A 12,637-nucleotide genomic window follows, 5' to 3' on the forward strand; every position below is an offset into this window, starting at 1 on the left:
GAGCAGGCTGATTAAATTACTATATGCTTTCTTTTCATTTAACCTGTCAAGTTTTCTTTCAAGGGAAGAAATGATCCTGGCCATTTTACTATTAAACACTTAATGGAACGCTACATTCAAACGCTTCTATTTGGAGTAAAATGTCACACTTCAGTTTCTGAATATTCACTTCTTGTCGCTGTTGGGATATTTTTTATTATAACAAAATAGTGCTCCTCTTCCATTAATATCATGGACATCAATGAATTTAATTATTTTATACATCCCCAATGACAATATATAAACAATCTGTAGGCAACCTCTGGTCAATCTGGTAAAGATACAAAAGCATAACAAAATTTATTTCATGTGTATCATTTCATCTACTACCACCTTGATTCTTTCAGTGTTTCTCAGCCCCAGCAACCTTGAGAATAGTGGACTTCAACTCCCAGAATTCCCCAGCCAGCATGTTGAAGTCCACATATCTTAAAGTTGCCAAGGTTGGGAAACACTGGGTTAGACGATTTCTAGACCATTGCATCCAAGCATTGAACAGTGACATTGACAATGCAGTCCTATTCTTACTTAGAAATGTGTCATACTTTCAAAAATGTTCAAAAATTTATATTAAACAATAAGCGAGGAGTGATTACATACCATGGATATCCAAAGGGGCAAGGAAAGGCAAAAGATATGTGCAAAGCAACATCATTCTGGAAGTGGCACAAATGATGTAATTCACAATGGCATACTTGGCTTCCTTTACATGGTTATGTATGGTACAAGTGACATCATTACAGATGAAGTCTTAGATGACGGTGATGCCACACACCATAATTAAAACAGATGGTAGATAAAAGGAATAACTGAACAAAATAAGGAGGGCATGATCAAAGAAGCAAGAACTACAGAGGCTTCAAAAAGGTGGTTTTGTTGAGAGTATTAGGAGTAAAGTACAGAATCTTGGAAACCGTCCTCATTTATTAGCAAGTTCATTAAGGTGGTGTCTCTTTGAACATTTTGAACCTCTTCTTCCCCGGCCTTCTGCAATCCTGGACTGAACTGCTTTTTATTAAATAAGCTACGAACAACATCATTTCTTATCTGTTGGTTCCTTATTTCCAATATTCCTTCTATTACTTTCCCCGCCTCCCCACAATCTCTTACAGATGTGAATCATATATGCCATGATAATTCCTTGCAGAAAAAAAGTTATTTAGGATTCTCAAGATGTGCTAATTACTTATTCCAAAAATATAATCAAAGCTTTTGTTGATTTATTTCCTTCCCCTTTCTTTCTTTCCTAGGCTCTGTAGCCACAGCGTGTCGAGATCCAGGAGTCCCCATGAATGGAACACGCAATGGGGATGGAAGAGAACCTGGGGACACAGTCCTATTTCAATGTGACCCTGGCTATGAGTTGCAAGGAGATGAGCGAATAACCTGCATTCAGGTAGAAAATCGGTACTTCTGGCAGCCCAACCCACCAGTCTGTATAGGTATGCAGAAACCTAAAGAAGACACAACTGCTTTTCTGACTCTGGAAACATGTAATAATCCTTATTACATTGTCACAAAGCCAAAAGTCAGCAGCCAATAGTTGGCAGCTTTGTATTAAATATAAATGGAAGGACAGCGGCTTGGTTTTGGTAGGGCAATATTCTATCTTTCAAAAATAGCAGCATCTTTACAAGAGAAAGGGAAGGAGAACAGCACTTAAACCTGTTTTCTAAAAGAAAGCTTAATGAATGCTGAATATAATGAGCTTCATTCACAAGAGCCCCACAAGTTCAGTTACTACAGTTGCTTACATTGAATGTAGTTTTTCATTATTTTAACTACTTTACCTCCTAAATAGGAGATTGCTTGGGTTCTGTGGGATAAAGACTTCCTATCACCTATGATGAATAGGGGGCATAATGGAAATGTTCTGGCCCTGCTGGATTGCTTTAATGCATTGTACCTCTTGAACAGTTGAAATACATCCCCCCCCCCCCCAAATCAATGAACAAAACCTTCTGTCCCTCCCTCCTCCCTGGTTTTTCTTTGTGCTTGATCTGGCTTGGCAGACTTCTTGCCTATTCCCCCCCCCAGCAAAATGATTGAATGATTTTATAGCATCTTTGTAGCTTTTATTTATATTAGGATTAGTGATGAGATCCAAAAGCTAGTCAGTGGCTCTTCCATATTTGGTCTTCTGACGTCCTTCCTCCCTTATACAGCTCAAGAAGTGGGTATAGAAATTCTGGAGACCCTCTGAAACAGTTGTTGATATTCTAATGAGAGGGTGGGAAATCCAGAGAATTATTGTCCTGGCTTTATGATCAGGTCTCTTTATACCATAGATAGATAGATAGATAGATAGATAGATAGATAGATAGATAGATAGATAGATAGATAGATATTTCACAATGTTCATTCTTGTTGAAATACTTCTTTTTTTCATTCTAAGTTATTTTCTCAAATTCTACTTCATATATAGCTTTAATATTACATTTGTTTGTACTAATGAAATTTTACAGGAAGTTGTTGGCTAATATTTAAACAAAATGGTATGGCAATTATTTTTAATGAACATTAATACATGTCTTATTAAAATTAATTAGTTGGGGAACAGATTGTTTTTGGATGTTGCAAAATGTTTAACAGCTTTATTTTCTGTGAAGATGAAAAAAAATATAATAACCCAGATGTATATGCTGGCATGTGTTTAAACAACAGCATTGAACAAAGACTTTAATGATAGAAAATTCAAAACAAAAATTGCTAGGTTAAAAAAAGAAGAAGAAATCCATATAATAATTTAATTGCTGAAAATTAAAATGTGTGAGTGTTTGAGTGCTTCAAAATGCTTTTACTGCCTAGCTGATTTTCATCTGCATCAGGAACATTTTCTCAGGATATCTGGAGGCTGAGTCATGGCAACTGGACTTGGCTTGATACATCTTGCTGCTTGTCCAAGGAGCTTCTTCAGTCTAGAAAGTTGGTTAGGGGGATACAGACCAATGCCTGCATTTTGACTCCCACCATCCACTGCAATACAAACTAGGAGTCATCAGGATATTACACCACAGGGCAGAAACCATCCTCACCTCCATAGTTGCCAAAAAGAAAGAAAATAAGACACCTGAGGACAGCTCTTAAGGCCTGTGGGTATCCAAATTGGGCCTTTATTAAATCTACTTCTAGATCCAAAAAAAAAAAAAAGGCAGACAGAGCTGAGACCCAGAGTCAATAGAAGAATCTTGTCATTCCTTGCATGGCTCATATGTCAGAGAAAATAAAATAGATATTTGGAAAACACCACATACCTGTTTTTTTCAAACCCACTAACACACTGAGACAGAGGCTTGTACACCCTAAAGATTAAACACCAAAACAGAAGAGCAATATATGCAGTCCAGTGCAGTGAGAAGTGTTCAGAGCTCTACACTGGAGAAGCCAAACAGCCTTTACACAAGAGGATGCCCCAGCACAGGAGGAGCAACAACACAGGACCAGAATCAGAAGTTTACCTTCATCTAAAGGAAAAAGGACACTCATTTGAGGACAATAACATGCACATTTTGGACAGAGAAGATAGGTGGTCTGAGAGAGGAGTGAAGGAATCCATTTAGACCAAAGTGGAAAATCCTTCCCTCAATAGAGGTGGAGGCCTCAGACACAACTTGTCTCCCATTTTTCATGCTGCTCTTTCATCAGTCCCCAGGAAGATTAAGACTACTTCACAAGTTCACCAGGGAGGCAGCACTTGACTCATCTGAGGATGAGTGAGGGGTTAGGAGTAAGACATCCACATCTTAAAGACTCTACTAATCACATCTCCTATTGCCCCTTTAATGAGCCCATCATGTTAGTGAGAAACGCAGCCACCCTGGAAGACATTTATGGGGTCCCCCCAACCAACTTTCTAGACTGAAGAAGCTGCTTGGACAAGCAGCAAAACATATCAAACCAAAAGAAAAGAAGTCCAGCTGCCATGACTCAACCTCCAGACAATTCCACCTGGATGACTGAGAATCTTCATCAACATATTTTTCTCAGGATATGTTTACATTATTATTTGTAACTGTTAATTGAAAATCTTAATACATTCTGAGGTAATAATGAACATTTAATGAAATTGTGAGGTACATTAGGGAAAATAAAAATGATGCAAAAGCAGGGATAGGTTGTTTTATGGTGATTGTTTTTTCTTGAAATTAATCAGCAGAAATTGAGACATTAATTATACGAACTTTGTGCTAAAGGAAAATTCATTTTAAATGCAAATAACAGTGAATTTATGGGATATGTATTTGGAGAGAAGGAATTAAACGATGTGTCCTTCCCAAGGGCTTATCATTATAAAAAGGACATGTTTTCTAGGTTAGTTTTTTATCAGACTCAGTTTTTAGTATAATAGTAATCAATTAATTTCTATACCCAAGTCTACAAATTTGTAGTTATATCCACAGTTAACAACAATAACAGCAATAGGAGGAGCAATGGAGGATAGAAAATTAGGTCATTTCACATTCTGTCATGCTTGTATAGTTGGGGAAAAAAAAATCACCCAGAAATGGGTACTATTGTTAATTGAAGTGAAATGAGTAGCAGATAATGCTTTGAAATCATTAGGTGTAAGGGCCCTATGTATCTGTGCTTCCAGAGCTCACTCAGTTGTCTTCCCACAATAGTCTTTTGCTACAATGGTACTTCAGTGGTCCCACTGCTCTCCATCTGTGGTATTTCTAGGATCCTAGTAACTGCTGTAAACTTTTCTTCAGCAACTGGTCATTCTTCAAAGTTGTAAGGGAAATATCAGCTTATCTGGAATAATAGAAAAAATCCTGGCCATCAGGGAACCACTCCAGACAGTAAAAAACAAAAACAAAAAACTAATCATAACCATTCAGACACCTAAAAGGGAACCAAAAGTTGGTACGAAAGTTGTAGAAGGTAAATGGATAGATTTCAGCAAGGAATAAAGCTGAGAAAAGATGGAAAGAACCCATTTCCTGCCTCATGAATCCTTCTGGCTGTTCAAGGACTTTTTCCTATATTCTTGTCAATCACAGAATAAGCCAATTAATCTGCTAAGTCATATCATTGTACAAAAGGAAAAATACAGTTCACTTAGTCACTTATAGTGGCCAGAATCTTGAGGTAGGGTTTAGTAGAAGATTTGTTGATTTATTTATCCAATTAATATGGCCTTCCATCTTTCCAAGAAACTCTGGGCAGTGAAGAAAACAAAAACAGAGAATTTCATTAAATCAAAAAATCAACTAAACTTAATTGAGGGTCAAAAACAACAACAACAACAACCATGAACCACATGACACAGGCATTCATGCCAAAGCTTTCATGCTAACATCCAGACTCCAATGCCTGGTGAAAGAGCCAGGTCTTCATTGTCTTGTGAAAGCCAATAGAGTAGATGCTGTTGATACATCAAGGGGAGGCTGTTCTACAGTATAGGCACTATAACAGAGCAGGCACACTTCTGGGGGCCTGACAGATGACATTATTTTATCACTGGTACCCGAACATGCCCACTATGCCAGATCTGGTGGGGTAGACAGAAACCACTGGGGAGAGATGGTCCAGCAAGTGATCTGGTGCCATGCCATGTAGAACTTACTCCAAAAATGGGTAGTATAAAGCAGTGATTTTCAAACTTTTTCAGGCCATAGAACCTGTTAATTTAACAAATAATGAAAATTAAAATTCTGGAACCCCTGATCAAATGATAAAGTTGTAGTGATAGAAAATTGGCTGTGTGAGAGCATTTTTTTAGTCTTAGTCTTTCCTGGAACCCTAGCATGTTCTTTGGAATTCTAGGGTTATGGGCAACACAGTTTGAAAAACTCTGGCTATTATAAAGTGTTTTGTTGGTTATTGTTTGAAAACCTGCTGTAAAGAGAAGTTGTGAGTTCAATGTTAAAACAAACAAACAAACAAACAAAAAATGTGTGAGATTGACCCTGATTCAGACATTGGATCCAGCCAAAGTTGTTTTTAACCATGTAAATATAGTGGCCTGGTTCACACATAACAGTAAGCCAAAAATGATGATTTGCAAACCACAGTAGTTGAGTTTATGCATTGTGCTAATCTATATGATGGCTTAGTGTGGTGCATGAACCTGCTTCAGACTTGCTGTGTTTTATTTAGAAAGGAAGAATACACAGGAAATTTTATTTGAGAATAAGGTCTGTTCCACCCAGTAAAATTTACACGTACAAACTCTGAAAGTTGCTTCTTGTTGCACAGGCTGTCAATCAACCTTGATCAAGTCATTTTATATGGATTTATGAGAAAAAGTTCACCTCTTCTGGCCTCTTGATGCAAATACAACTGGTTGCCATTAAGTTTCTTCACTTTGCCAAAACTTAATGGCAGGGTGAAGCTAAGTATTGCTGATCAAAAAGCACATATTAATCTAACTCTCTGAATCCTGTGCTGGGCAATCAACGTTAAGGAAAATAAAAAGGGACAAAAGAGTGGTGCCTGCAAGGGGATTTAATTGGAGGCAAAATAACCAAAGCAGCATTGCAGGTTCATGACATAAGTGCTTTTGTATGAGCATGGTGATGTTGCACTCCCATACAAAAAGTATGGAGCCTTCAGCACAATGCTGCAGTGTTGCTTTCCTTATTCTGATAAAAACAGAAAGCTCCTCTGGATGCCGCTATATCAAAAACTTCTTGGCTCCAACAGAGATCATGATGGCATAGCATTTTTAGCTTTTCCTAAACTTATATTGTGATCAAAATATCCATAAAATGAATATTTTTCTGCTAATTCCCATACAAAATGCCTTATCCTTATGAGTTTACATCAATCTTAAAATGGCTTGATTAGAATTATAATTATAGTGATTTAATTGCACTTGACTTGTCATGTTAATTATATATATTAGATGAGTTATTTGTTTTGATCACAAATCATTAGTGCTTGTTTTTTTTTGTTTTGTTTTGTTTTTTGGTATGAATATCAGATACACTCCCACAATATTAATCTCTGTTTACATTCAAAGGAGCACCATGCAATAACTCCTCTTTTTATGTAAATTGCTTGAACAATCAGGAATTGTCCAAACGTAGAAGGAAAGCATTTTGCTGCATTTGCTGGTGGAACATTCATTTTAAATTATATACTTGTCCTTGTTTTACTACCATGGAATACACTTCTATCTACTTCCACACCTTACCAGAAATCTATCGGGGGGGGAAATCACCACTAAAACCTGTAACCCAATGACTACATTATGTTGCATTTAACTTGTGGTAGTAAAATAGTAACCCAGTGCATTAACTGTGTTTTATCATGACCTGCTTCTAATTAACCTAGAACCTGAGAACTTAATGGTAGAGAATCTGTTTAATCATGGCTGTCATTCTAAGGTTAACTTTCCTGAATGGACTTTGTGCTAGAAAGATTGTCTCTTGTTAGTGTTATGGTATGTTTTTAATAGCAACCTTGAGGCCTTTGAACACGAAACCAGAAATATTTTATTCTGTGAACAGAAATATAGGACATTGAGAACATAATCTTTTGTATATCTAATCAGAATGAAACCTTGTTTAGTTCAGACTTCCTTCCCAGTAAGTGTCCATGGCTGTAATTGCCGAAGGCTGGAAAACATGGGCATCTGTTCCTAACCACAATGACACCAGCATCAAAAATATGGGTCATGATGTCACAGTGCAAACTCCACTTGTATCACAATATTGTACACAAGTGTATATGGGTCTGAGTTTGCATCCTGACATCACAACCCACATTTTGTCACTTGTAACCTTTGCTGTCCATAAGGATGTCTGTGTTATAATCCAGTATTATTATTATGATGGTTGGTCACACAGCCAGTTGTTTAGACAGGATTTGGCATTTTTATCCACCTATCAGGTCCTTCCCAAGGACCTGGGATAGGCAGATGTTGTTTGGTTTGATGGTGTTAAAGGTATCATCACAGGATATAAGCTGCTCCAAGTAAAGCTGCCTTTTGCAATTGACTGGTGGTGATTTTGTCAGTGCCGATGGTCTTCAAATGGTGTGTGTTCCAGATGTTTTGGGATTGCACCCAAGGTGCCTATTACTATCGGTACTATCTTTGCTTTCTTTTGCCATAGTGGTTCTACTCCTATTTGCAGGTCTTTATATTTTTATTATAATATACTGTATGTATGTATGTATGTATGTATGTGTGTGTGTATAATTATTATTAGATTTTTTATTCAAATGGCACTCGTGTCACTTATCAATAAGTCCTACTGAACTCAGAGAGGTTTATTTTAGATATGTATAGGATTTTGCCATATATATATATATATATATATATATATATATATATATATATATATTCAAAGTTGTGATTCTAAGATAGAACTTAAGAGTTCAACATGATCAGGGGAGTCCTTGAATTAGCTTTAGTTTAACACATTCTGAAGCAAAGGACATAATACTTGTTATTGTCCAACACATGAGGCTCGGAGTCTAAAATGAAAGCTAATTTAACAGTTCTGCCCTGTCCCATGCTGTTCCACATCAATCCCCAGAGTCTCTGCTAATGGGTAGAGGAGAAGCCATAGATAATTACAAAATGTATCAAATGATGAAAGATAAATGAAAGCTGGAAAATTGAAGAAGTAGCACAATAATGTTCCATTCAGTTTGGGTAGATTATCCCATCTGACTCAAGAACCATTTTTTATCCAGGTCTGGAAGTGAAGATACTATCTACAGAGAACAGTTGAGTTCTAGCTGTTCTCTGAACCTGCTTCTTTTCTTGAAGATATTTCATTATCAGGCTAGGTAATGGGAAGTGGAGTTTCCTGGCTGTTTATTATATCTGATAGCTTGTCCTAACAGCCTTGACTGGGGTATAGTTTCTTCCTTGATTCAAATCAAATAGCTTTACCACAGCCACAAGGCCAGAAAACAATGATATAAAACCTAAAAAGTGAAATATAAATATACATATATATCAATTGACAAGTATGTGTAGGTATAAGATATATAACAAGGTAAGAATGAAAGGTAAAATATGAAAGTTACAGGGAGAATAAAGAGAGAATAAATAATAATAGAATAAAATAACATAAAATACCAGTAAGTATTAAAGACCTTCAGTTATAAGTTAAAAAAATACCACATATAGAGGAATAAAACTGGACAGAGATACTTGGGTTCTTATCAGATAAGAGGAGTAACAAATGAAAGTTGTGCTCTCTGCCTGGAGATGGTTTCATGATGGGTGGATGAGAGTCATGTTAGAGTCCCGGTAATCACAGAGGAGCATACGGCTCAAAGACTGTATTGAGCCAACCCCACATGGACGCAGGCACTGGTGCACTGGAGTATTCTTGTAGCATACAAAGAGGGCTGATGTGGGCAGTGTTCCTAGTCTGGCTAAAGTAAAAGCCCTACAAAATTTCCATACCGTTGTTGTTGTTGTTGTTGTTGTTGTTCAGTCGTTAAGTCATGTCTGACTCTCCCCATGAACCATATTGCGTCAGGCCTTCCTGTCCTTCACTGCCTCCCTGAGTTTGCTCAGTTTCATGCTCATTGCTTCAGTGATGCTATCTAACCATCTCATCCTCTGCTGTCCTCTTCTCCTTTTGCCTTCAATCTTTCCCAGCATCAGGGTCTTTTCCAAAGAGTCCTCTCTTCGCATTAGGGGACCAAAGTATCTGAGCCTGAGCTTCATTATCAATCCTTCCAATGAGCAGTCAGGGTTGATTTCCTTTAAGATTGACTGGTTTGACCTCCTAGCAGTCCAGGGGACTCTTAAGAGTCTTCTCCAGCACCACAGTTCAAAGGCATCAATTATTTGGCGCTCAGCCTTCTTTATGGTCCAGCTCTCACAGCCATACTGTAATAGATGATAAATAGGAGGCTGGTACAAACCCTTTTGGAAGAATTTCCTGAATTATAAGATTAGACACTAGGTTTACATTAGATTGAAGGTCCATGTCCCAGATCCATTGCCTGAGAGTGCATCTGGCCTTTTCAAAGCCTAAGGACCAGAAAGTCTCAATTGAAAAACCCCAATAAATGGATGTTATCTGTAGCTTTCCTAAGCCACGTTGATTTAAAGCTATCCCTAAGGCATCTGACCTACAGAAAAGAGAATTAATTTTAACTAAAAGTTGACAACTAAAATGGCATTCTTAATACATTTTGGGACTTCATGAATGGCTCTAATAAACTTAGTTCAAATAATTTCAAGAATAATGAACTTGGTAAGAGTGCAGATTTGAATACCATAGAGAAGCTGAGGGACATCCTTGGCCAAGAATAGCTTCCAGGCTGTAAGAATGTAATGATTGTTTGATTGCCATTTGGCTGAAGTATTGCTTAGTCTTTCCTCTTGTTTATCTAGTGCTGGTTCCTGTATATCTGGGTATTGATTACCTATTACCTGTTAATGTTGATGATTAACTATTGATGATGAGGAAAGCTGTATTTAGAGAGCAGTTCCTAGGGAAGATCTGTTGTGTGAGCTGGCTTGTCTTAGGGAAACATTGGATTATAATTGTGTCTTCCTTTTGTAATTATAAAAGTAACTGCATATTTACATGAATCATGTTATCATAAATGGGCTTCCTTCTGGCAGATCCACTGAAAAACTGAGCAAACAAAAATAATTCCAACTGTCTGAATTATTCATAGACCTGTTTACTTTTATAATTAACAAGAGGAGCATAGAGAATAAAACATATAGTGAGGAACATAGGGAATAAAATCCAATGCTGAATAAAGAAAAAAAAAATCTGTTGTCCAGATCAGTTGGAGCTACAACTCCCAGGAGTTGTAGATGGTAGCCATATAAGAAAAATATGTTAGTGATACACTCTGCTTTAATACGCAATTCCATGTTAACATATTTGCTGTCAAATGCACTATTTTGTATCTTGTTCCTAACATATATTTATGTATATCCATCATTAAATGCTGGTCCTCTTTATGTGACTTGATATTCACGTGGCTTATTCAGAGTAGCACTTTTCATATAAAAGTTCAGGCAATGGAAGCGTAGTGCAAAAGCTTGAATGTATTCTTAAAGGTGTCTCCCTTCTTCCTGTTTCTTTGACCAGAACGCTTCCTAATTTAAAGGTACTGAAAAATAGCATTAAATAGTGTTAGAAGAATAAATTAGCATATGTGCCTTTGTACAGCCCAAAGGTAATATTTTTTTCACTTGGTTTATTGTTTGTTCTTTTATACTGATTTAAAATATAATGGAACAGTGAAGCAACTCACTCATTTACATTCTTTGTTTAATTCATTCACAGCACCTTGTGGCGGCAATCTGACGGGTTCATCAGGTTTTATTCTTTCACCAAACTTCCCACATCCTTATCCCCACAGCAGAGACTGTGACTGGACTATTACTGTTAACAATGACTACGTAATATCATTAGCATTTATCAGGTAAGTAGCTGCTTGGTCAACTTTTAATAATATACTGATTCCAGGTCTCTTGAGATTTCTGTTTTTTAATAACCCTGCTAAGACAAATGCTTTTCAAATCCAGGCACTTTTAGCTTCCAGACCAGCGTTTCTCAACCTTGGCCACTTTAAGATGTGTGGACTTCCACACATCTTAAAGTGGCCAAGGTTGAGAACACTGTTCCAGAGTAACACATTTGATGGGGTTGTCAGAACATTTTATCTCAGTTTTTATGAGGTACAGGTATTTAGAAGTTTGCTAGGGGAAAAAAAAAAGAGGATTATATGTTAAAACTCAGTGCACTTTAATATTTGGAGACCCATGCTATTTTCCTGTTTAATTTCTACCCTGTTTGTCTGTCAGATATGATCAGCAAGGCACCCTAGAAAATGCATTAACAGCAATAAATCTAAGCTACCAAATTAAGAGCTTTTCTGCTGTTCTTTATATTCTGGTATGAATATTTATTGTTTCATCAATACTAAATATCTATAAGCAAAGCAAAAATGAATCGCCTAGAACACAAGCAGATCAGCCGGGAAAAAGTATTTGTTTTATTTATTTGTTTACTTAAACATTATTTCATCGCTTATTATATTTCTCGGCTGCCATTTAGTTTAAATTCCCTGAGCAATATCCAATTAAAAGAATAAGGCAATACAATTAATGTGCCCAGAAATAGTGCAAGGAATGAATTATGCCAATCAATAAAAGCCAGCCAAGTCATAAAACAAGAATTGAACAGCTATTATGAGCGTGTTAGGTACCTTGGGAGATGCAGAAAGATTTTATACTAAGAAGATGCCAACACCGACTCTTGGTGATTTGCCTATTTAGAGAATTTAAGACATTCTGTATGTGGGAAACGACTTACAAATGGATTCTTTTGTTTTATTTTGCTGCTGTTTCGTCAGTACCAAAGACTTGGGGAAATTTGAAGGATTTAGGTTTCAGAGTGTTAGAAGAGTAACCATAGGGACTCATTTATTTTCCAGAAGTTCCACACTTATAACATGAATTTAGAAGATACCTATACCCCTGTTTAGCCTATGAAGGTCTAGCACATAGAAAAGTGTATCCAATTAAGAGTAGGTCAGTGAAGTTCTCCTTCATTGAAACTGAGTGCATTTAATCTGGATTTCTGCACTGAGTCGGGGCTGGTCTTGATGCCCTTGTTGGCTCTTTCCAGCCTTATGGATTTATGTATTATGT

The 12,637-nt window shown here is 36.9% G+C and overlaps 1 protein-coding gene across 2 annotated transcripts in view; it reads left to right on the plus strand.

Annotated features, from left to right (window-relative positions):
• CSMD3 (CUB and Sushi multiple domains 3) overlaps positions 1-12,637 on the plus strand; it is a 623,909-nt gene that overhangs the window by 421,537 nt on the left and 189,735 nt on the right. For both annotated transcript variants that reach the window (XM_088149036.1, XM_088149037.1), the window contains 2 exons: positions 1,290-1,481; positions 11,268-11,406. In XM_088149036.1, coding sequence (XP_088005162.1) covers positions 1,290-1,481; positions 11,268-11,406 — 331 coding nt within the window. The remainder of the gene's footprint in view (positions 1-1,289; positions 1,482-11,267; positions 11,407-12,637) is intronic.

The sequence above is a fragment of the Python bivittatus genome, unplaced genomic scaffold (genome assembly GCF_059951505.1).
Source record: "Python bivittatus isolate LINGU-HERP-01145 unplaced genomic scaffold, Pbiv_v1 ctg000590_np1212, whole genome shotgun sequence".
Lineage (NCBI taxonomy): Eukaryota > Metazoa > Chordata > Lepidosauria > Squamata > Pythonidae > Python > Python bivittatus.